We start from the raw sequence: 25,347 nt of genomic DNA, 5'->3' as shown, positions 1-25,347 counted from the left end.
ATTTTAGGTTTAAGGTTCACTTGTATTTCAAAGTATGTTATGAGATTTCATGCAGCGCAATCGGGGCAACAACATGACATTTCTTCATTTATCTGGGAAATTGGCATTTCCCACGAGCAAGTAAAAGGAAAATCACACCTTTTACAGTAATTTTGTGAACTGCATTCAGATGGTACATACGTAGCAGGCATCACTCCCACAAGGTAGTGTAGGCAGCATTCAAGTCTTACAACATTGTTTGGATTGTTTTTGAATAAATAGTCTGTTGCAGGATGAATATTTTCATTGTGTGCAGCAAGATTGGTGTATTTTCATAACATTTTATTCAATAAGCACTTCTTGGCAGTTGTGGAGCAGTGATGCAGTGTCACCTGCTGGCCTGAGGGTTGCACTCTGTATTATTAAGATGACATATATAACTTGTAGTTGTAATTTCAGAGCAGAAACATGACATGGTACTACTCGTGGTCAAAGCAAACATTTTAGCTGATGCAGATGTTCTGCAAATATATTAAATGCATGATCTGATGCAGCTTTGTTGGAAACACATTCGAAAAAGAATGTAAAGCGTTCCAAGAGTTGAAATAGATCAGCTTTTGTGATCCCACCCACATTTTAGATGTGAAAAGAAAGGAGTGCTATTAAGTTTAAATATCAGTTAACTATGATTTTAACCTGGTAATATTGGGAAAACAAGAAACCCATTGAAATTGGATTTGTACTTTATTCCGTGATGGGATATGAATATCACTGGCAAGGACAATTTCTCCGCAATTGCTTTTGAGAAAGTGGTGTTGAGCCCCTCTTGAATCTCTGCAGTTCATGTGACATAGGTACTGTTATATTGTGATATTATTCATAGAAAGCTAGTAACTAATTGTTGTGTGAATATATATCCCGGACCACCATATTCATTATTGCGCTGCAGTAATTTGCCAAGTAACAATGCATCAGTCCGCTAACCATTTGGAGAGTAGTAAGAAATGCACCCAATGAAGCTCCAGCATTGTTGAGTCTAAACAGAAGACAGAACAGCTGCACCAACAGCGATATTAGAAAGAGAATTCCAAGATTTTGACCCAACAAAGGGACAGTGATTTTGTTGCAAGTTAGGATAGTGTATAGCAATCATTTTCAAACTCAGTGTCGCGACCCACCCATGGGTCGCAGGCGCGTATCGAGAGGGTTGCGCTCCCGATCGCAGGAAGAAATGCCTAATGGCCACAACCGGCTTTTTAAAATGCCAGCTATCCCACGCATGCGTGTTCCCTGAGCCGGATGTAGCAGAGCACAGGCCCAGTGCCCAGCAGGGCAGATCGCCTCCTCCAGATGTCAGCACACTGTCCCAGGAGCACATTAAAAAAAAATCAATGGAGTCTTCCCGCCAGAAGCGGCGGCAGAGAGCAGGTCATGTGCCCTGTACACTGACATCATGCGCTCTGGGCGTGAAATTACTGAGGAGAGATTCCTCCATATTGTAGCTGCCAGCAAACAAGTAACAGGAATGTGTGAAGAACTGAAGATGGATTATTTTGGAATAAGGAAGAAAGGGCCAGAGACACATACAGGCCAGGATCTCACAACTGAATCTGTTGGAGAGAGTTTCTTAGAGTCCACGGCAGGACAAAGTAGTGCTGGTGTGAGCTCCAGGACCTCTGATGAACAACACATACAGAAAAGTAACATTGAATGACAAAGCAAGTGAGATCGTAAGGACCAAGCAGGTTCAACTGTCACATTAAAGGTAAGCGAAAATATTGGGTCGCAAAGGTTGGCCAGCATGGGTCGCGAAGGTCGGCCATCATAGGTCGCGAAGGTCAGCTGATTGGTAAAAATGGGTCCCTGGAAAAAAAATTTGAAAAACACTGGTGCATAGCTTGGTGTTTCCTTGTGGCTGCAACCCTTGTCCTTCCAGGTGATAGAGGCTGCATGCTTGGAAAACGCTGTTAAAGTAGGCTTTGTGAGTTTTGCAGTGCATGCTATAAATGGCATACTCTGCTAACACTGTGCCGTGGTGGTAGAGGGAGTGAATGTTTAAAGTGGTGGATGGGGTCCTAATCAAATTGATAGCTTTGTCCTGGTTGGTGTTGAGTTTCTTAAGTGTTGGGGCATGCAGACAAGTGGACAGAACCCTACCACATTCCCAGCTTGTGCCTTGTATATGCTGGACAGGCTTTAGGGATTCAGGAGCCGAGTTACTCATGAAGAATTTGCAGCCTCTGACCTGCTCCTGTTGTCATAATATTTATATGGCTGTCCCAGTTAGGTTTCTGGTCAATGGTAACACCCAGGGTGTTGATGGTGGGGTTTTCTGTGGTGGTAATGCCATTAGATGTCAAAGGGGAATGGTGGGATTCTGTCTTTTTGGAGATGGTCATTTCCCAGCATTTGTGTGGCGCAAATGTCACTTGCCACTTCGCCTTGCCTGAATGTTGTAGATATCATGCTGTAGGCAGACATGGACTGCTTCAGTATCTGAGGAGTTGTGCATTATATTGAACACTCTGCAATCATCAGTGAACATCCAAATTTCTGACCTCATGATTATTGATGAAAATGGCTGGGGTTGGGACACCACCTTGAGGAGCTCCTGCAGCAGTGCCCTGGCCTGAGATCATTGGCCGCAATAATCACAACCATGTTCTTTTGTGCTATGCATGGCTCCAACCAGTGGAAAGTTTTCCCCTGGTTCCCATTGACTTCAATTTTGTCATGTCTTTTCAGTGCTAAACTCAGTGAAATGCTGCCTTGAAGTTAAGGGCAGTATTCTCATTTGATGAATCCAGCGTTTTTTGCCCCGTGTTCGGACCACAGCCAGAGTGAGCCTGGTGAAATCCAAACTGAACGTCGGTGAGCAAGTTTTTGCTGAGTGAGTGCTTCTTGATAATGTTGTCAATGATACCTTCCATCAATTTGCTAATGATTGAAGCTTAGGACCCGAGGACCTCAGGAAGAGACCAAGGTGGATCATCCACTTGGTTTTTCTGGTGGAAAATGGTGACAAATGCCTCCGTCTTGACTTTTTCACTGCAATGCTGGGTTCTACCATCATCAAGGAAGGGATGTTCATGGAGCCTTCTCCATGGTTTGATGGTTAATTGTCCACCACCTTTACAACATAAAAATACAAAACATTAGATATTTTTTAATGGCATAATTAAATGAAGCTATAAAGGTGTCTTTTGGTTCTTTGAGTACCTTCAGTAATGTTTTTATTTGAAAACCTCAGTCCACTTTGAAAAGCCTGGCCTTGAACTCGATGAGAAAAGCTTTCCTCATATTCCACTTGCGTGCAAAGGATTGCTTGGGCACTGTAGAATATAATACGGTAAGGAGGACCACATGCCTACAATGGACCCACTGATTTTCCATCTAATCTCTTCTTTACATTCAGAGTTTGGAAACAGAACACTTTACATGAGAACTACTTATACAGTTGTAGTGGGTGAATGAATCACTGTTTGCTCTTTAATCCTGTCAGCCCATTAACACGGGTCTAATGCCACACCATATCAAACACTTCTTTTTAAAATTTATATACAGCAAATCCACTACATTTCCTTTACCAATGCATTATCTAATTGCTCAAAAACACTTCTACACTTGTCAAACACAACTTGACATTTACAAATCTATCCTGCCTGTCCTTAATTAATCATGGTTCTCAAGGGCAACATTAACTTTGCCTTGTATTATGGCCACTGGAAGCTTACTCATCCGCTTGTCCTATAGTTACATGACATATTCCTTGGGCGCAATTTAATAGAAAAGTTTCTGTGGGCACGATTCTCCGGCGTTATTGTGCTCTTGCTCGAGCAAGATGAGGCCAGTGACTAGCGGGAGAGGCCAAAAATGAGAACCGTGCCAGGCGCCAAATAGTTTGTGATGCAACCAACCCGCTCCCGTAAGCAAAATCAGGATCCCGCCGTAGCATGGCAAGAAACCAATTATCACCACTTAAGCCCTATTTCCATACAATTGACGTGAGCCACCCGAAATCTAATAGCCTCCCAAGATTCACCGGCCTCCCCAGCAAGTGGTCATGCTGGCGCCGATTAGTACTCCTTTTTAAAAATGTGAATCTGGCAGAAGGGCTACTGCAGGGAGCCAAGAAGGTGAGTAGCCATCTTTGCTCACAGGCAAAGAGCCCAGGGGCACTGGGCTTGTGCTCGGCAGGGAGTGATGACACCCTCGGCTGGGGTGGGCCGTCATAGGATGGGGGGGCCGAGATGCTGGTAAGGGGCGCTCCACCATGCCAATCCCTGAATTGTGTGTACCCATTCCAGGGTCAACCCATGCCCTGCCTGTCTACCCAATCAACCACCCATAACCCCCACTGACTGCTGAGGCCTCTGGTCATGCGGATAATTGCGGGAATTGGCAGCGATGTTAATTGAGCATATCACACAACTCAAGTAGATTCCCGTGGATAGGCGAGCTATGTAGCATATGGGAGTCATTGCCAAGCATGCCAATCAGACCGCGATGCCTGGACACTGTGCCTGAACACTGTGCCTGAACACTGTGTGAGGCAATGCCGCACACGCAGCAGCCAACATCCGAACACCCAGGGGATGGGACATGGCTCTGGGGACCTGTTCACGGCTGCTGGTGGGTGAGTACCATGGGAAGGGGACCAGCGACCGGTCCAGGTGAAGTTATGCACGGATGTCAGCGGTACAGTGTCTGGGGTACGTTGAGGAGGGCCGTCTGCGACTGGTCATGCGTTGACAAAACATTCCAGGTGGGGATGGGGGATCACTGGGGGAACGGAGGGAGCCATCATGTGCTTCCAATTTCCTTACAGATATTAAACTCTATGGACAGTATTTTGGACCCCACAGAACAGGCCCTAGTGGTGCTGCTGGTAGGCTGGGCAGCCAGACACCTGAGACGGCAGCAGCAGCAGCGTCTGCAGAGGCTCGAGGAGGCGGCCCATGTGTAGGGACCCGCCCCACATCCTGAGGACCCGACCGCCCATCAGGCCAGGGTGAGACCCAGAGGGGGTGGCCCAGGATGTATAGGCGTCGCTGGTCGTTTGAACAAATGACAGATAGTGCATGGCGCAGGAGGCACCATCTCAACAAGGAGTCGGTTTGACATCTGTGCCATGTCCTCGCGACTTGGCACCACATTGAGGAGGAGGACATCTGCTCTCAGTCGCCATCAAGGTCACTGCAGCCCTGGACTTTTACGCCTCAGGATCATTCCAGGGCACGAGCGGGGACTTGTTTGGGATCTCTCGCAGGCCACAACCCACAGGTGCATCCAACAGGCCACGGATGTGCTGTTTGCCGGGGCGGAGAACTATATAAACTTTGGCATGGACGAAGGCCAATAAAATGTCCGGGCAGCAGGATTCTCTGCTGTTGCCGGACTGCCCCAGGTCCAGGGACTGATAGACTGCACGCATGTCGCTTTGCACTCACTGGGCCATCTGGGAGTGCCCTATGTTAGCAGAAAGGGGTTCCACTCCCTGAACATACAGCCTGTGTGTGACCACCACATGAAGATCATGCACATGTGTGCACGCTTCCTACATCCTGGGACAGTCAGACAATGTGGTAGTATGCATTAGGGGTCATGTGGGACTGTGAAGCCGTGATGTCATTGGCTGACAGATCCCGGGTCCTGGTTGGCTGTTGACTTCTAGCTCCGCCCAGTCTGCTACTGAACTGCGGGGAACAAGTCACGCTTAATAAAGCCTCATCGACTTCATCTCTATTCGTCTCTCGTGAGTCTTTGTGCGCTACAGACATCCCCTGCCTCTTTTAGGACCACCCTAGGATGGGCGGCTGGCTCTTAGGGGGATAAGGGGTTCCACTGAGGACCTGGCTAATGACGCCAGTATGGAGGCCGGAGACCGAAGTGGAGACCCGATACAACAATACTCATGTGGCCACTCGGGCTGCTATTGAGCGGTGCATCGAGCTACTCAAATTGTGGTTCTGATGCCTCGACTACTCCGGTGGTGTCCTGCAGTACGTCACCCCGCTTTGTGGTGGGCTGCTGTGTCTTCCACAACCTGGTAGAGCAGCGGGGTGACCTGCTGGAGGTTGAGGAGGAGGAGGATGAGAATGATAAAGAGACGTTGGACCAGCACCACCTCCCCTCCCGTACCGTTGGATTTGGTACCGTCGGCAAGTCACTATCGAGGGCAGGGGGGGGCAGGTGATGATAACCCGCAGAGAGCTGGTACTCCTCAATCAATGCCATAGTCTGACCCCTGCCTGTCTTCTGAGTGCTCACTCATACCCATCACCAGCATTGGGAGTGCCTGGGGAAGGACGATGCCTGGAGAGATGGGCCAAGGGTTTGAATGTTGGCCCGCATTGTGGAAGAAAGTGACAGAGGTGTCGTACTGTTTGTGGTGAAATGTTTCACAGGTGTCCAATAATACCGTACTCTCCCGATGGTGCTGCTCCACTCTACCCACCCACCCCCCCGCCTTCTCTCACCCTTTACTGGTGCCCTCAGTGATTCTGAACGTGCTAAACCTTCCTTGCTCTATCGCTACTTGTATTTGTGTCCCCAGGATGCACATCAGAGGTGAATGCAGCCAGCTGTTTACCACGTTCCATGGTCTTCATGCTCTGCAGTGCCTCAGCAATGCCCACCTGTGACTGGGACAAGCTCGACAGTGCCTCAGCCATTCCCATCTGAGAGGGAGCCTCGGCCACCCCCATCACCTACTGGGCCCGTTCCTTGAAGGTCATGAATATTCTTACATCCAGCACCCCTCCGACTGTCTGGGCCATCTCCTGACGCTTTTGGGAGAGCTTTTCCTGCAGAGATATCGAAGACATCATTAGCCGCACGTGTGGTTCACAGTGGTGATGGGGGTGGTGGTCGTGAAGGAAGGGTTGGGAGGGGAGGTGAAGGAAGGCCCTGAGCTGACGGCCGTTCCAATTCGTCCCAGGTGGCACTGCTGTGTTGTGGCTCACCCTCCGGGACCCTCGAGTGACCAGGACATCCCTCCTGGCCTCCATCGCATCTAATAGCCTCTTCAGGTCTGCGTCTCCAAATCTTGGGACCGGTCCTCTAGGTGCCATTTCTATGAGCTGAGTTAGGTTGGCCACGCAAGTGCTGGTTAAGTGCAGCTCAACCTTGTTAGCGGGGGGCTGGTGACCGCAGTCCCAACGAATCTGCTGGCGAGCCTTCATTTGTGGCATGAAGCCTGTGGGGGTCTTGTTAAGTTGACCAATTAACATTGAATAGTGTTCCCAGCCTCACTGGGAAGCTCACAGCAATTCCCGCTCACTAGCACACTTAAATATTTTTCCGGAGAATCGCGCCGAGTGACATTTGTGGTGTGTTTTTCAGGGAGTTTCCCGCTAGCTCAGCCAGCGAATTCTCCACAGCTATTATTCCTTCGTCACTTTTTTGGGACCTGGGGAGTTTCACACCGGTTTAGCCCACACTTGGATTTTTTTCATCACTGGGGAGCTGAAATCAGAGATCGGGACGCCATTTTGAAATGGTGCTCCAATCTCTAAGTGAGCTTGTGAGTCACCCCCACCCATGGGCAATGTCACCTCCCCCCACACATGGACATTACCCCACACCCTCCCAAGTGAGCACACCCCGCTATGAGGTCCCTGGGGCCCCCGTCTTCAGGTCCCCACATTACCTTACCGGAGCTCCTCCCGTCTGTTGCTCTTTTTAGCCTTAGTTTATTAGCTCTGATTACGTCACCTTTGCTCACGAGTCGCCAGGTATCTTTCTGATACCGCCACGTGGTTCAAGTTCAAGTTATGATTAGTAAGTCAGCACACCGCTTAGTAAGATTGAAATCAACGGTCATTTATTATATACAACAAGTAATGTTTATACAATAATCCTACTATCTATATAATAAACCTATGACTACTAGCCAATACTTAGCTTTAGGAAGGGCCCACCAGGTCAGGGAAACGAATGGCTTATCGAATCGGATCTGGCCCGCAGGATTCAAAAGGCTGATACAGGTCGATGGCTAGGAGTCTTTATCGGATAGCGATCGCTGGATTCAAACTTACAGTTGCCGGTTGATGTTCTTGCGAAGGTCTCGAGCAGGCGAAGAAGGGAGAGAGAGAGCAATCTGAACTTGGCCCCTCACTTTATAGGGCCCAGGGGCTTCCCGCCTCTCGGGGCGGCCCTTGACCCTGAATCCCAAGTGATTGGACTTGTTCCCAATCACTGGGTTTGATACGTCCAATTGCGAGGCGATTCCCCGATCGGGGGGTGGTCGTTCACCTGCCTTTGTTTCGGCCACTGCAGTCGCCGACAGGTCTGGCCCGGTATTCAATTGCTAATATGTTGCAATTGTTCCCGGGGATAGCTGAGTATAACTGCAGATGTCTGGGTTGATGGGCTGTTAATAGTCCTGAGTATCGATCTGGGCTGACTTCCCCAGAGCCGAATATGATATTCTGCCTGCAGCTGTCCGTTTGTGTCTTGTTACCTGCTTTTCCCATCAGCCTTTCCGGTTAGCCATTTTAAATCGGGTTTTGGCCAAATTAATCGGGAAGCAGCCATTTTATGTGGCTACATTCCCGCCTTGTGATCCTAACGCGCAGCGTGAAGGATCACATAAATGTTGCCCTTTTCGTTCCCTGACCGGGGGGGGGCACCTCCTACATGGCCACTACTCTGACCCTAGCTATGCACAAAGATTTACCTAAACTGTTCTTGAGGGCGCTATGTCAGGCAGGGGCATGTATCAAAAAAATAAAACTGGGAACCTCTAATTTTACCTCAATACTCTATACTCACTAAACATTGCATTATCCTATCTTCCTAAAACATACAACAACAATCACAACATTTAATATACTCTTTCCTGGCTTGGCAGTCAAGCTCAGGATCATACATTTTTTTTTTTATGAAACATTTTGTACATCTCTTTACTTACAGTAATAACGCAAGTGAATACTCTTTATTCTTTATAGGTCGCGGGGGTCTGGGGTCTGGTCATAGCCGAATATCGGGGATCGGATCCGATATACCGGGGTTCGAGCGCGGTACGCTCTCCTTTTCCACTTGCGGAGGCGCATGGTCTGTACTGCACAGCAGAGTATGGCCAATGCTAACAGTGCCTCAATGACGTACAATAGGAAGTACCAAGTTATGAACTTGGCACACCAGGACAATGCAGCGTGGCTGGTGACTGGGCCCTCGGTACTGCGGGGCAGTGAAACATTAACGGCAGGGTGGTTTGGAGTAATGGGGTCCGCGTTCCCGCGCAACCAAATGTTAAGAAAAAGAGGGTTGAGCACGATGACAGAAGTCCTCATGGTTGTCCTCTTTCTTTTCTTTCTCTGTGTTCTCTGTTTTTCTCCGGTCCTGGAGCTTCTGAAGTTCTGTAAAACAAGCATAGTATCTGTAACTACCTTGGTTTAATATCCGGTGTGTTAGTGTGTCTGTCCTTCTTGGGGCCAATTAAACCCTTATAATTGGTCACAATATGTGACTTCTCCCCCATTTTTTTTTTTCAAAACAAATGTTAGGACACGGCACACTTCCCAATGGTGGACCAGTGCTAAGTTTAGCATCCAAATGTTCTAGGATGTAAATAGCATTTGGCGGCAACCCAAAGGTTGCCTAAATAAATAAAACTGTTTTTGAAAGGAAAAGGTCGAATGAGGTGCGTATGGGACGCGACGGGTAAGATTTGGATGGAGTCCCCGGGTAGGACGGCTACCAATACCGTATGTCCCCTACCCGAGCGTTTTTGACCAACGGGGGGGGGGGTCCCCAGGCAGGGCGGGTCTCACGCCGTTTCTCCACTGCCTGAGCAACCGACAAGAACGGACAAAAATGTAGTCATCATGGTGGGTTTGCTGTTCTGAATCTTTCGTCAAATCAGAAGAGCAGTTACGATCGGGCGTCTGATACCCGAACAAGTATCAGCTGAAAAGTTAGTTCCGCTGAACAAGCGCCTGGTGGCGGTGGGTGTCTGAGGCAAGTCCTCAGAGATATCAGCCGAATGGGCGTGTGGCCGCGGTGGGTGTGTTGGGAAAAAGTTTAAAAGTTCAGGTGAATGGGTGTGTGACGGTGAGAACATTCTCCTGTTGGACGAACAACATTAAACAAACATACAAAGAACGGAAAACATTCTGCAGGTTCCATCAGGAAGGACAACACTTTTCACCAAGTGTCTCCTTTAAATCATCATGTGGACACCTCAGTTCTCTGTTGCGAACAGGGTCGTAAAGGGGTTGGCGACTTGGGAGCCAGACCCGAGGTCGTCACCTTCTCCCGGGTGCCAAACTCTGGAGTGAATTAGGGCGGAAAGGGCTGCGTGGTGTGAGTTGGGGTCGTCCTCGTCGTTGCGGACGAGTCTGCAGGAGTTGTCGCGGTGCCAATGAGTAGGGTCGAGTTGGGTGGGGACAAAGTCGGGGTCGTCAGTGTGGTTCGGTGGTCGGTGGTGGGGTTTATTTAAGTAGGTGATGAGGAAGGGGTCACTGGAGTCGAAGTCGGAGTTGCTGGGTGTGGGACCAGGATAGTAGGAAGGCGTGCTGTGGCTGTCGTCAGAGTCACAGTCGCTGTCTGTGCGGCTGCAGTCTGTGGGCGTTCCGGGGCGGAGCGTAAAGTTTGTGGGTGGAGTCGGGGGCGAGTCCGTGTCTGGGCTGGACGTGGAAGGGGTGGGTATGGTTACGTTGGCTGTGGGCGGGGTTTGGTCTGCTGCGTCAAGCATGACGTGGTGGGCGTGGTTTGACTGTGCTCCATAAACCTTTAGCTGGTTTATGTGAAACCATGCAGTCTTACCATTTTGGTATTTGATTTTATATACCGATGTGCTTACTTTATCCGTAATGGAGTACGGACCCGAGTATTTCGGAGACAGAAATGTGCTGGGGTTATACACAGACAACATCACTTGTTGTCCTATATTATACTCCGTTGCATGCACTGCCTTATCAAAACAGGCCTTGTTCTGTTTTCTTTTAGTGCCCAGTTTAACAGCGGCTGCTAACTGAGCCGTTTTTACATTTTCGAGTAATTGTTCAACGGCTTTCTCATGGGTGAGGGCCGTGACTTCAGGGCTGGTCAGGTCTAAACCCAACAAGTATTCTGTCCCTTTCATGGGGCGTCCGGTCATGAGGGTGTGTGGGGTAAAACCTGTGGAGGTGGAAACAGTGTTACGCAAAAACATCAGCACAAAGGGGAGGACCGAATCCCAGGTGGTGTTGTTTTGCTGGACCATTTTTCTAAGGGTGGTTTTTAGGGTCCGATTCATGCGCTCCACTATACCACTCGACTGAGGGTGGTACGCAATGTGAAATTTTTGGGTTATGCCAAATATCGTGAGGACGTTCTGCATGACCCGTCCCGTAAAGTGAGAACCTTGGTCCGACTCAATACTGCGGGGGAGTCCCCATCTTGTAAAAATGTGGTTAGGATTTTGGCGGTGGTTTTCGTTGTGTTGGTGCGGGCTGGAAATGCTTCCACCCACTTTGTAAAAGTGTCTATGACCACCAGAACATATTTATAGCCATCCCTGCAAGGGGGCAATGGACCTATAAAATCGATCTGGAGGTTAGTCCAGGGGCCGTTAGCGGGTCGAGTGTGGCTGAGATGTGCCTTTTTGGCATATCTATCTGGGTTGTTCTGAGTGCAGATGAAGCAATTCTCAATGTAATGGGATACATCCTCTTTGAGACTAGGCCACCAACAAAGCTGTTTGAGGTGGGCTGCGGTGGGTTTGATTCCCTGGTGTCCATGACCATCATGGAATAAACAGATCATTTGATTCCTATCCTGCTCAGGAACTACATAAAGGGTGTCCTTTAGCGTCATGGGTGGTTATTGTATTTCTGTACCTCTCGTATGAGGCTGGAAACTTCCCTTTCACGATTTCAGTGAGAGCGCTATCCTGCTTCTGGGCCTCTACTAGATCTTCGATCCTAGTCTGCGCGACCTGAACTGCACTCACTGGCGCACTCACTGGGGCGCTCTCGGGGGGCTTCTAAAAGTACCCATACCTGGATCCTGCCTTAGCCAGCGCGTCGGCTTTTACATTTCCAGGGGGGGAGGAACGATGGTGGCTGTGGACTTTTATAATGCCAAAGGTCCGTTCCTTGGCTTTTTCCAGAATATGGCGGAGTAATGGGGCTGAGGGGAGGGGTTTCCCATCCGCGGAAACAAATCCTCTCGTTTCCCAGAAGGGCAGAAATTCAGTGAGGCTGTTGCAGACGTATAGACTGTCTGAATATATGTCTGCTGGGCTGGGGAAGGAATCCGGGTGCTCTACAATGTAAGCGATGGCCGCAAGCTCTGCTGCCTGCGCGCCTAAGTGTCCGGGTAATTTTAATGCGATTTCCTCGAGGGCGCGTCCCTGCGCGTCCTCCACATAAATCCCACAACCTGTTATGCGTTGCCCATCCAGGATTGTGGAAGATCCATCCACATAAATCCTGATGGGGTCACACGTGTCCGGGTGAGGGGGGTTCTGAGATGGAGTGGCTAGTTTTCTGGGGGGCGTTCTGGCTATAAAGGGGCCTGTATTATGGTGGGGCAAGATGATTTCACACTCATGGGGGTTCCGGGGTACTGTAGATTGTCCGCGAAGTATGTGTGAGTCTTTGTCCGTTTTACTGTGATGTCCCGTCCTTGTAAGAGAAGGGTCCACCTAGCAGCGCGGATTTGGCTGACGGTGCCGTCTTTAAGTCGTCCGTCTAGTAAAAGTTGGGTAGGGGTGTGCTCGGTCAAGATGGTGAGGGGGTTCAGTCCGGTAATGTAGGAGAAGTACTGGACTGCCCAGAAAACTGCGAGCAGGTGCCTCTCACAGGCTGAGAATCCCTGCTCCACAGCATCTAAAATCCGGGAGGCAGAAGCTACGGGTCTTAGCTGGTCGTGCCGTTCCTGCAGGAGCACAGCTGAAAGGGTGCGGTCTGTGGTCGCTACCTCTATGGCGTAAGGGGAAAGCGGGTCGGGAACTTTTAGTGCGGGGGCGGCTATGAGCGCCTGTTTTAATGATTCCACAGCATCCGTATGCTGCGGAAGCCATTCCCAGGGGGTTCCTTTCTTCAGGAGGTCTGAGAGGGGCGCTGCCTTGCTGGCGAAACCGTCAATGTGGTTTCGGCAGTAGCCAACCAGTCCTAAAAACGACCGGAGGGCTGAAACGTGTTGGGGAAGGGGCAATTTAGCGATCGAGTCAATTCTTTTGTGCTCGATCTCGCGTTTGCCGTGTATGATAATTGTACCCAAATATACCACTTTTTCTTCCAATATCTGGGCCTTTTTGGGGTTTACTTTACAACCAATGGAATGTAGTAATTCCAGGAGTTCGGACAGAAGCTCAATGTGCTCTTCCTTTGTGTCTGTCTGCAGTAGTAGATTGTCTACGTACTGTACCAGGCATTCGGGGTGAGAAAATTTTGCTAGTCCATTTGCCAGCTGTCGGTGGAAAATGGAGGGGGAGTTGTGGAAGCCTTGTGGCAGGCATGTCCACGTGTACTGCTGCGCTCTGAAAGTGAAGGCAAATTTATACTGGCACGCCTTTGCCAATGGAATGGACCAGAACCCATTACTGACGTCTAAAACCGTGAAATATCGGGCATGGAGTCCCTGTTTTAGCATGGTCTCGGGACTTGTTGCAACGGTGGGGGCTGCTGCGGGGGTGACTTTATTGAGTTCCCGATAATCAATGGTCAAGCGCCATGATCCGTCGGGTTTCCTTACTGGCCAAATCGGGGCATTATTAGTTGAGGCTACCGATCTTAGGACGCCCTGCTCTAATAAGCTTTCTATGACCTTTAGGATTTCTCCCTCTGCTTCTTGGGGAAATCCGTACTGTTTCTGGGGTCTTGGGTCCGTTCGGTTATTTGTACGGAACCGGTCATCCGTCCACAGTCGTGTTTGTGGGTTGCAAATGCTGCCCTGTTCTTTTGCAGGACTGCCCTAACCTGTCGGTCCATGCTGAGTGTGGTGGGGTTGAACCAAAACTCGCCTACTGCGCTAATTTTGTTCATATAATCCCCTATATTGAGTGTTGCGGGGGCTCTCGCTGATTTCGCCATCTTCCAGACACACTGGTTGACTGGATCGAAAGAGAGGTGGTGAGAGTTCGTAAAGTCGATCCCTAAAATGTGCTTTGCTGATGGGGGCAGGTCGACTAACACTACGGGGTGTTTTGTATTAATAGTTCCGATCTGGATGGGTACAGGGGTCGTGATATGTCCCTGTTGTGAGTGGCCTGTGAAGCCGCTGAGGGTGATAGTGTCTGTGGTGGGCCACGTGTCCTTACCAAGGGTGGAGGAATTTAAGGTTGTGCGGGACCCTCCTGTGTCCCAGAGAAGCTCGATCGGCTGTCCCCTAACCTTTGCTGCGACTACGGGTCATCCTGACCTATCCGAAAGGGTATCGCAGACCCAGCTGGGGGAGCCTGTACACGGTCAGTCCGTTCCGGTCAAGTCTGTCTGATCGGACTGGGCTCTTAACGCTATGTATGGGCTCTGCCTTTTTCTTATTGAGAGTGCCTGTCTGTTGGGCTCTCTGTGGTTTTTTAGGGGCCTTGCATTCTTTGGCAAAATGTCCCAACTGTCCGCAATTGTAGCATTCTTGCGGTTTTGCTGGGGGGTTGCTCTTTCCCTCGTTTACCCAGGTGGGGTTGTGGGGAGTGGTTCTTACTGCCTGCACGTCTGCGGCGGCTTGGTTTTCCTCAGGGGTTCTAGCTGCGGGTTTACTGTGAGCCGCTTGTTCCCAAACGCGGGACAATCTTTTGACCACCCACTTCTCATTATGAGCCTCCTCCGAGGGGCCATAATTACTACAGGCATTCTGTCCTGCTTCCGTGGCATGGGAGATAAGGGTGTGGGTCCATTTGGCCATATTGTCTGCGGACAAATGGGCACGGTCTACGTTGCCGAAAATGGCTTCAAAGTCAATCCACAAGCGTCCTGCGAAGGCTGTGGGGTGTTCAGATTTTTTCTGTCTGCATTTATTTAGACCGTCTACGGGGTCGCCCCGGTTGTACCCGATCGCATCCAGGTTCACGGTATGCATTTCTGCAAGGGTGCCTCCTCCTACATTCTGTGGGTCGGGAAGGGCTGCTGCGACCGATGGGTCTAAGCTGAGGACCGTGAGCTTTACCTGCTCTTTTTCATCCAGGCCGTACATGGTCGGCTGGTGTTTGACGGTGGCAAAGAAATGGTGTGGGTCTGAAGCGGGGAGGAACGGTGCGATTTTAGCACACGCGTCCCGTAATTGGGTCACTGTGAGGGGGGTGGAATATAAGACTTCCGCCTCGTTTGCTGTGGCGGTGCGGTGGGTTGTTACAGGGTTCATGGGAGCCTGTATTACCTGCTGTGTGGGGGATGGGGGTGCTCTCCTCCTTTGGGGTTTTCCCTGTGCACATGCTCCCTGAACATATCTCTGCGCTGTCTCTTGCAGTTCTTCCCAATCAGGGCCGTCTTCCTGGTCTAAACTTTCCCCAAAGGTGTCTTGGAATCCCTTTTGGACAGAAAGCATTGCTTGCAGGTCTGCAATTTGCTTTTGGCACTTTGCATGGTCCAAGGTACTCTGCCTTTGTTCCATGGTTGCAGCGTGGAGCGCTCTCAAGGCTGCCTTGAGATCACTACATTGCTTCTGTAGTGTCTCCACCTGCTTTTCTGTCTCTTTCTTAACCAGGATGGCACGCTGCGTGTCCTGATAAGCCTTCTCATACTGGGATTGAAAACTGCTTAAATGCGCCAGACAAGCCTGGTGACCCCGTTTGGCGTCAGCCACCTCTTTGTCCTTGGCTTCTAACTGCCTTTTCAATTCCAGGATTTCCTTTTCCATTTCGCATACATCGATTTTACTCATACGATGTATGCCCTCTATTTCTTTTCGGAGCGTCCTGACGACCTCCTCTGTGCCTCGCAATTGTGCCATGCAGGACACGATTGCCATCGGCTTGCGCGCTTTTGCTAAGCTCTTTTTATGGATCTCACTCAGGTTCTCCCACCAAGTATGCCCTATACTTCCAGGACCTGAGTTGTCGTTATTACAGAAACCGCTCCACACGGGCCATCCTTTGCCCTGCAGAAATTTGCGAATTTCCACTTCCCAAATGGGACACTGTCCCACTCTAACGCTGCTGATCGGTGCGACCGCAAATTCTTCGGGGTTCATGAGGCTCTGCATTGCCTGCATGGCTATCTCTCATCTGCTTGTTACGTTCAAATTTGGAACAGGGGGCTAAGGTGGTGTTGTAGATGCGGATGGGCTAATTTCCGAAAATACAGACTTCCGACAGTTTTGACGCAACAAAATCTATCAGTTTTACCTTATAACCCTGTTAGTTACGCATGCATACACGCACTTCCGAATTGTGAATTATTAACCAGAACCGCTTGAACACTTGTGGGTTTTTTTTGTTTTTGTTTCCGATTGGATTCTAATTCAAATTGTTGGGGTTCTCCCGGAGTGGTTTTCCACTTCTATGTCGGGTCCCGGCGGAGTCGCCAATTATGTTGTTCTTTTTAGCCTTAGTTTATTAGCTCTGATTACGTCACCTTTGCTCACGAGTCGCCAGGTATCTTTCTGATACCGCCAGGATTTCTGGTTCAAGTTCAAGTTATGATTAATAAGTCAGCACACCGCTTAGTAAGATTGAAATCAACGGTCATTTATTATATACAACAAGTAATGTTTATACAATAATCCTACTATCTATATAATAAACCTATGACTACTGGCCAATACTTAGCTTTAGGAAGGGCCCACCAGGTCAGGGAAACGAATGGCTTATTGAATCGGATCTGGCCCGCGGGATTCAAAAGGCTGATACAGGTCGATGGCTAGGAGTCTTTATCGGATAGCGATCGCTGGATTCAAACTTACAGTTGCCGGTTAATGTTCTTGCGAAGGTCTCGAGCAGGCGAAGAAGGGCGAGAGAGAGCGATCTGAACTTGGCCCCTCACTTTATAGGGCCCAGGGGCTTCCCGCCTCTCGGGGCGGCCCTTGACCCTGAGTCCCAAGTGATTGGACTTGTTCCCAATCACTGGGTTCGATACGTCCAATTGCGAGGTGATTCCCCGGTCGGGGGGTGGTCGTTCACCTGCCTTTGTTTCGGCCATTGCAGGCGCCGACAGGTCTGGCCCGGTATTCAATTGCTAATATGTTGCAATTGTTCCCGGGGATAGCCGATTAAACTGCAGATGTCTGGGTTGATGGGCTGCTAATAGTCCTGAGTATAACTGCAGATGTCTGGGTTGATGGGCTGTTAATAGTCCTGAGTATCGATCTGGGCCGACTTCCCCAGAGCCGAATATGATATTCTGCCTGCAGCTGTCCGTTTGTGTCTTGTTACCTGCTTTTCCCATCTGCCTTTCCGGTTAGCCATTTTAAATCAGGTTTTGGCCAAATTAATCGGGAAGCAGCCATTTTACGTGGCTACACGTCCCCCACCCGCCACCCCTCACCCAATCTCCAAGAGGCCCCTGTTTACCTGCCCTGCACACCCTACCCTTCAAATCTCCCTTCCACCCTTCTTTCATGGATCTGGCCCCCCTCAGGCCCTGACCCTTGTCAGTCCCACCCTGGCACCGCCACCCTGGCAGTGCCACCCAGACACCTTGGGAGTGCCAAGATGCTGGCTGGGTAGTGCCAAAGTGCCCGGGTTTCCGGTCAGGGAGCCACCTTGCCCTGTTCCTGACCACCCAGCGGTCTGCGATGGGCCGGGAGACCCCCAAGTGTCGTTCTGCCTGGTCCACATCTGTGTGGACCATTACTGAATGGCGCCCGGCCATTCAGTCGCTGAGGAGGCTGGTAAATCCTAGGAGACCGGTAGATCCAGGTAAGCTTACCTAAGTAGGTTGGAAACCAACTTAGGCGCACGCCATTTGGTCCCGCCCGCTTTGGGCATGATTCTGATTTTGACGCCTCGTGGGAAGTCCTAAATGCTGCTGCGAAGCCCAGGGTTAGGCCACTCCCAGGATCTACCGGACGCGTTGCGCTCTTACTCAAGCACAATGGGGCCAGTAGATTGCGCCCCTTGACTCCTTTTTTGAGTGGAGCTGTTACTTAATAACCTCCCAGTCATCTGGCACAAATTCCACAGCTGTGAATGTTTGATAGATTTTGGTCAAAGCCTCTGCCATTTTATTTCGTATTTGACTTGTTTTGGTATTATAGGATGTATGACAGAAATGCTCAATGCCTTTTCTACTTTAAATGCTACAATTCTTTTCAATGCTAGATCCTTATCCAGAGGCACCCCATACATTGGCTCCAGTTCATCCTTCCAGCATGTCACTGGCACAACAGTCTTCTGTTTACACCAAAGCCAATTCCTTCATTCTCTGAAGCATTCTCTTTTTATCTGTAACCTTTTCTTAACCTTTTTATCTGTTTGTAAAATTCTTTATCAATTCTCTTTGTTACCTACCAGTCTTGTGATATGCCTTCACCTGCCACCTTTTATTTTGTTTTCCTCAATATTTCTGTATTTTGCCTTGTTTCTTTCCCTGTATTATTTCTATATTGTACACCAATATCGCATTTAATTTTAGTTTCTCAGCTCACTCAAGTAACTCCAGTTTTACATTGTTTTCCTGTACAAAAGTTCTTGTTTGCCCCTAAACATTTCTTTTTTAAACATTTTGCATAGTTTTAAGTATGACATTCTCAATCAAGGGAGGGCCAATGTAATTGGGACAAACTGCTCAGAAATTGGAGAACAAGCTCAGCAAAATATCTAAGAGGGCAGAATAATGTCAGATGAAGTTTAATACTGGCAAATGTAAAGGACTGCATGCTAATATCTTTAAAAAGGGCCAGTCTCACCGTCCATTACTCGAATGTGAAATCACACCCTTCCAGCCACAACAGAAAAAATTTCTGTACAGCCAACATCCCTGTTATGCTAAATGAAGGAAAGCCATTCCAACAGTACAGGTGCAAGCATCTCTGTAATGTACTAATCAACCCCATTGTCTGACAAGCTGTGTCGGAAGCACAGTTCTATTAACCACTTTGCTCTGAGCTATTGGAAGCAATCAACGTCTCCAGATAGGTTGCTTGTTGTTGGGCCAAATTTGGCGGCTGAAGTTAATTTATTAGCAGCATCACATCTGAATTAACCCAAATTAATCCAAAATCCCTCCTAAGCCAAACAGGCAATAATCTCACTATATCACTATTGTTCTAAAACTATGGGCAGGATTTTCCACCCCGCCGCGCCACATTTCTGCCCCGACCGGCCAGCGGGATTCTCCGTTACGCCAGCCGGTTAATGGGGTTTCCCATTGTGGGGTAGTCCCACGCCGTCGGGAAACCTCCAGGTGCCGGCATAACGGAGAATCATGCCGGCAGAAAATCCCGCCGAATGTATCTGCAACTCACTGTAAACAATATCATGGGAGATCTGCTAAATCATCAGCTTTAGATAATATATAGACCCAAATGACAACGTGTGATGATCAAAGTATGGCAACCACAGTGTGACTGTTAAACAAATAATCTGATGGAAAATATTAATGGAATTAAGTCTTAACAGTAAAGAAGCAATATTTTAATATATAACTAGAACTCTTGTGACATGGTCATGCTGAACGAGAGTATTTGCAGGTTTATAACAAGGTGTCATTACACCAAGTGGGGGATTATATTAGGTTCACTAATTTACAACTGAGCCTTGTAGATCCTTTTAAACTTTATTCTTCAGCATTTCAAAACCATTTGTGAGATATGTGTTACTTTTCGTTCCTGTGTGCATTAATTTACACTTGACTACCATAAAATTCATCTACCATTGTTCTTCCCACATATGTAATTTGACAAACAATTTTTTTTCATTTCTTAGCTGCCCCCTTCCATTCCTTTGCCCTTCCGAGATTGGTACTATCTGTAAAACTGACATTCACATTGGCTTTATGAATTCTAATTATTGATATAAATTAGAACCAGTAAAGATCCACAGTAAGGCATCCCATTCAATAAACCTCGAACAAGTATTGGTTGTTTCTGACCCTTCAGCTTCTTTCCTGTCCATTCCCAAAAGTTATCCCAATCCCCATAACGTTTTGTTTAATTAATCCCCTTTGTGTTGAATTTTGTCAAATGTCTCTTGGAAACTAAATGCTAAAAACTAAACCCTGTTGTGGCATTTTTGTTTTGGTTATCACTTCCTCAAAGAAGTCAAATAATTGTTTCCTGAGACCCGGTTAACTATCGTTTGCAACATCAATAATTCAATTATTTTTAGAGAATTTAAGTAATATTCATAGGTTTGTAATGTCATTTCATGCGTTGTGACCTTTTGCAATACTTCTTGCTACTGCTCATCACATTAACACATCAAAATTATGTAGAAAATCGAATTGTGTTGGTTGATGTAATTCAAAGGGCCAATAATTAAATGGAACAGTTATGTTGCCTTAAATAGCAGCTGTCATTAGATTTCTTCAAAAAGGTGTCATGCTTTTATCGTGTTTTTGTTTTCACAGTTCTTGAAGGCAATAATGGATCGAGACTACAAGTTGTCAAGTAAGCTTTGTCAAATGAGTAAGTACAAAAATTACTTTTGAGTATTTTTCAGATTTTACAATTTTTGATAATGTTTTCTTCATGCAATAAATTGTGAGTTTAAGTTACGTTTAGGTTTTTAAAAACAATATCTATTCACATCAATTTAAAACAAAAGGCATGAATTGAAATTGCTTTTGAAGTTAGACTTTGTAGAATCCACAATGGATGTAGGCCAAAATGTTACCCCCCCCTCACCCTGGGGATGGGATGGCAGATGAGAGGAGCTATAAAGTGTGGTGCTATGGCAGTGTGCAGCGAATGTCATCCACAATTTTACAAATGGCAGGGGGTAGTATTGGGTGGCCCACTCACCCATGGGCCAATTGAAGCTTTTAGGTAGCCAATGAATAACCACTTAGGGGACTCCTTTAGCCACCACTGGGATTTTACCTGTAGTGCGGAAGGTTGGCATCAGATGTTCAGCCCACCAGGTTTCACCTGGAAGACAGGTGACCAGGCAACTGGTGGTGTACCTCCTTTTTGGGCCCCCTGGGCCAATCAGAAGCCCCCCGCCAATCTCATGACAGTGCCTCCCCCACACCACACTCCCCTCCCAATGTCCCCCTCCCCACCAGCCTACTCCAAGCCATCGTCCTCGCTCCAACTTGGTTGCCAGTTTCTGGCAGAGCCCTGGACTCATCCTTCATCCATCCATCACAGCATGTCTTTCTCAGGGATTGTTGATGGCACTGCTGGGATAAAAGAGCTATTGGCTGTTCGATTGAGCAGCAGTCCTCTCATTATGGGTGGGGGGTGATTCACCTCAGGCCAGTTCATGGCCTGAACACTGTTAAATGGATGTGGGATGAGCCAGCCAATGAGGGGGAAAGCTCATCTCTGAATTTTATACTGGCAGGGGACTAAGCCCAGCCCTCAATGAAAATTTCAGCTCATTGGAGGGCAGTTTTCGTTTCTCCGGCTGTTTAGCCAAGGTGGCCTATATTCTTCTTGAAAGTAGCAAGTTATTTCCTTTTTAAGTTCATATCCCAAATCGGATCCCAAATGTGTCTCATGTTTTGGTTCCAGATGTTGCTGGTCATCACAATTTAAGCTTGGAAAAATTAGAATTCTTTGTCTTTAATATTTCAATGCTGCCTTGTACACCAGATTGACTGGTTTGAACTGGTCCTGTTATACATCACATCAGTCTTTAGTACAGCTGTGAAATATTGTCCCCTGGAACACCTACACATACAAATTAGTTCCGAGCTAATTAGTTTGTAACTCTGTACAGATATTTACAGATAATAGAATAATATGTAACATCTCCCTTTCTTTAAAATGTAATGCTACTATCAATGTAGATGTTCCAGTCATTACCTTTCATAAATGAAAGAAAATTATGAATTTACTTTTGAAAATAGACTGAACCTCTTCTTCAAGTCTTTTATGGCATGTATTATTTTTTTCAATATTATTGACCGTATTGTTTAGGTAGTAGGATGTTGTGCCGCCATCTTGTGGATTGGGCATTTGTTGCTCTTAGTGGTGAGTTGACATGCTGCAGAGATGATGTGTGTGTTGTCTTTGAAGTTGCAGGCGTTGCGTTTACTGTTTCTATGTTGTTTCATTTTCTGGTGATGTTAGTGTTGGCTGGATATTGATGTTTTTGGTGCTGCTGATGGTCTTCTCTGTTTATCATAGAATTTACAGTGCAGAAGGAGGCCATTCGGCCCATCGAGTCTGCACCGGCTCTTTGAAAGAGCACCCTACCCAAGCCCACACCTCCACCCTATCCCCATAACCCAGTAACCCCACCCAACACTAAGGGCAATTTTGGACACTAAGGGCAATTTAGCATGGCCAATCCACCTAACCTGCACATCTTTGGACTGTGGGAGGAAACCGGAGCACCCGGAGGAAACCCACGCACACACGGGGAGAACGTGCAGGCTCCGCACAGACAGTGACCCAAGCCGGGAATCGAACCTGGGACTCTGGAGCTGTGAAGCAATTGTGCTATCCACAATGCTACCGTGTTCTTCCAGCTCTGGTGTAGGCTGAACATAGGCTCTGTTTCTTCACATTTGTTATCGGTTTTGGTCTCAATTATGTATAACCTTGGTGTCTCAGCTTGAGCAACAACCTTTGCTGGGCTCCAGGTTTTCATGATTGGATCATACACTTTGTCCTTTCAATATTTCAGATTGGGATTTAGTTTTTTATTGAAGTGCTGGCCTCCTCTTTCCTGTGCTTCAGCGAGTCTCACTTCTTCCTAGTCACTTAGAGGATGCATTTTGCGTGGCAGTGTAGTCATATATTTTCTTCCATTCAGCAACTCTGCATATAATTTCATGTCAGCCTTTGGAGCTGTGGATCATAGTGGCAATATGGCAAAGTTTGGGTCTTCCTTTGTCTCCTGGTGTTTCATATGGGTTCTTTTAGAGTAATTGGGTCATAGAGTTTTCCAGCATAGAAAGAGACCCTTTGGCCCATCGTGTCTGAACCAGCCATCAAACACCTATCTATCTATTCTAATCCTATTTTCCAGAACTTGATCCATAGCCTTGGATGTTGTGGCATTTAAAATGCTCATCTAAATGCTTCTTAACTGTTGTGAGGGTTCCCGTCTCTACCTCCCTGGAAAGCAATGAGTTCCAGATTCCCACCACCCTCTGGGTGTAAAACTTTTCCTTAAATCCTCTCTAATCTTCTGCCCCTTCGGGGCCCTTGGTGATTGACCCCTCTACTAAGAGGAAAAGCTTTGTCCTATCTACCCTATCTATATCCCTCAGAATTTTGTGCAGCTCGATGAGGCCCCCCTAAATCTCCTTTGCTCTAAGGAAAACAATCCAAGCCGACCCAGCCTCTCTTCATAGCTGAAACGTTCCAGCCCAGGCATCACCCTGGTGAATCTCCTCTGCACCCTTCCTAGTGTACTCACATCCTTCCTATAGGTGGAGACCAGAACTCCACACAGTACTCTAGCTGTGGCCTAACAAGCATTTTGTACAGCTCCATCATAACCTCACTGCTGTTATAATCCATATCTTGACTCAGGAAGGCAAGTATCCCATATGCCTTCTTAACCATCTTATCTACCTGCACTAATGACTTCAGGGATCTTTGGACATATGCCCAAGGTCCCTCTGGTTATCTGTACTTCCTAGCGTCCTACTATCAATTGTGAATTCCTTGCCTTGTTAGTCCTCCCAAAATGGTTCACATTACACTTTTCAGCGTTAAATTCCATTTGCCACTGTTCTGTCCATCTGACCAGCCTCGGTCTATATCGTCTTGTAATCTAAGGCTTTCCTCCTCGCTATTTACCACACCAACAATTTTTGTGTCATCTTCAAACATACTGATCATAATCCCCACATTCACGCCTCGATCATTAATGTATACTATGAACAGCAAGGGACCCAGCACCGATCCCTGCAACTGAACACAGGCTTCCATTCACAAAAACAACCTTCGACTATCACCCTCTGCCTCCTGCAACTAAGCCAATTTTGGATCAAATTTGCCAAATTCCCCTGGATCCCATGGGCTCTTACCTTCTTGATCCGTCTCCCATGCAGGACCTTGTCAAAAGCCTTACTGAAGTTCATGTAGGTTACATCAACTGCACCGCCCTCATCTACGCACCCAGTCACCTCTTTGAAAAATACAAATTTGTTAGTCGTGATCTTCCCCTGACAAAGCCATGCTGACTCCTTCATTAACCTTTGCTGTCCCTCAGAATCTTTTCCATTAATTTCCCTCACACTGATGTCAGACTCACTGGCCTGCAATCACCTGTTTTTTTCCCTACTTCTGCTGTCCTCCAGTTGTCTAGCACCTCTCCTGTGGCCAGAGAGGATTTGAAAATTAGTGTCAGAGTCCCTACAATCTCCTCCCTTACCTCACACAGCAGGCTAGGATACATCTCAACTGGCCTGGGAATTGATCCACTTTTAAACCTACTAAAACCGCTAACGCCGCCTCCCTCTCAATGCAAATCTGTTCAATTATATCACATTCCCCCTCCCTGCTTTCTATACCTACATCATCCTTATCCATAGTGAACACAGATGCAAAATACTCATTTATAAGATCACCTGCATCTTTTGGCTCCACACACAGGTTGCCACTTTGGTCCCCAATGGGCCCTATTCTTTCCCTGGTTACCCTCTTGCTTTTAATATAATGCTGAAACACCATGGGATGTTCTTTTATTTTGATCTCCAGTGTTTTTTCATGCCTCCTCTTTGCTCCCCTCATTTATTTTTTATGGGCACCCCTACACTTTCTATACTGCTCTAGGGCATCCACCGTTTTGAGCCCCTGAATCTGCCATAATTTCTTTTTTTTACTTATCAACGCTATCTATCCCTTGACATCCAGGGTTCTCTGAACTTGGTTCCACCCATTACCTTTACAGGAACATGATGGCTTTGTACTCTCTCTATTTCCTTTTTGATGACTCCCACTGCTTTGATGTGGATCTTCCTAAAGGTGGCTGCTCCCAGTCCACTTTGGCCAGACCATGACTTATCCTATTAAAATCGGCCTTCTTCCAGTTCAGAACTTTTAGTTTCAGTTCATCTTTGTCCTTTTCATACCTTAAATCTTACCGAGTCACTGTCACCGAAATGCTCCCCCCACTGACACTTCTATCACTTGCCCAGCTTCATTCCCTAAAATGAGCTCAAGTCTCCTCTTGTAGAAGTTTCTATGTGCTGGCTCAAAAAGCTCCCCTGGACGTATTTTAAGAATTCTGTTCCCTCCAAGCCTTTCACACATTGCCTATGCTAGTTAATATTAGGGAAGTTGAAATCCCCTCCCATTATTATATTATTATTTTTACACTTCTCTGAGAGTTGCCTACATATCTGCTCTTCTATCTCTCCCTAACTGATTGAGGGC

The 25,347-nt window shown here is 47.6% G+C and overlaps 1 protein-coding gene across 3 annotated transcripts in view; it reads left to right on the top strand.

Annotated features, from left to right (window-relative positions):
• erich2 (glutamate-rich 2) overlaps nt 1–25,347 on the top strand; it is a 321,595-nt gene that overhangs the window by 197,645 nt on the left and 98,603 nt on the right. For all 3 annotated transcript variants that reach the window (XM_072475841.1, XM_072475840.1, XM_072475842.1), the window contains one exon: nt 20,415–20,472. In XM_072475841.1, the coding sequence (XP_072331942.1) occupies nt 20,415–20,472 (58 nt within the window). The remainder of the gene's footprint in view (nt 1–20,414; nt 20,473–25,347) is intronic.

The sequence above is a fragment of the Scyliorhinus torazame genome, chromosome 2 (assembly GCF_047496885.1).
Source record: "Scyliorhinus torazame isolate Kashiwa2021f chromosome 2, sScyTor2.1, whole genome shotgun sequence".
NCBI classification, from domain to species: Eukaryota; Metazoa; Chordata; class Chondrichthyes; order Carcharhiniformes; family Scyliorhinidae; genus Scyliorhinus; species Scyliorhinus torazame.
This window is presented reverse-complemented; position numbering and strand designations above follow the sequence as displayed.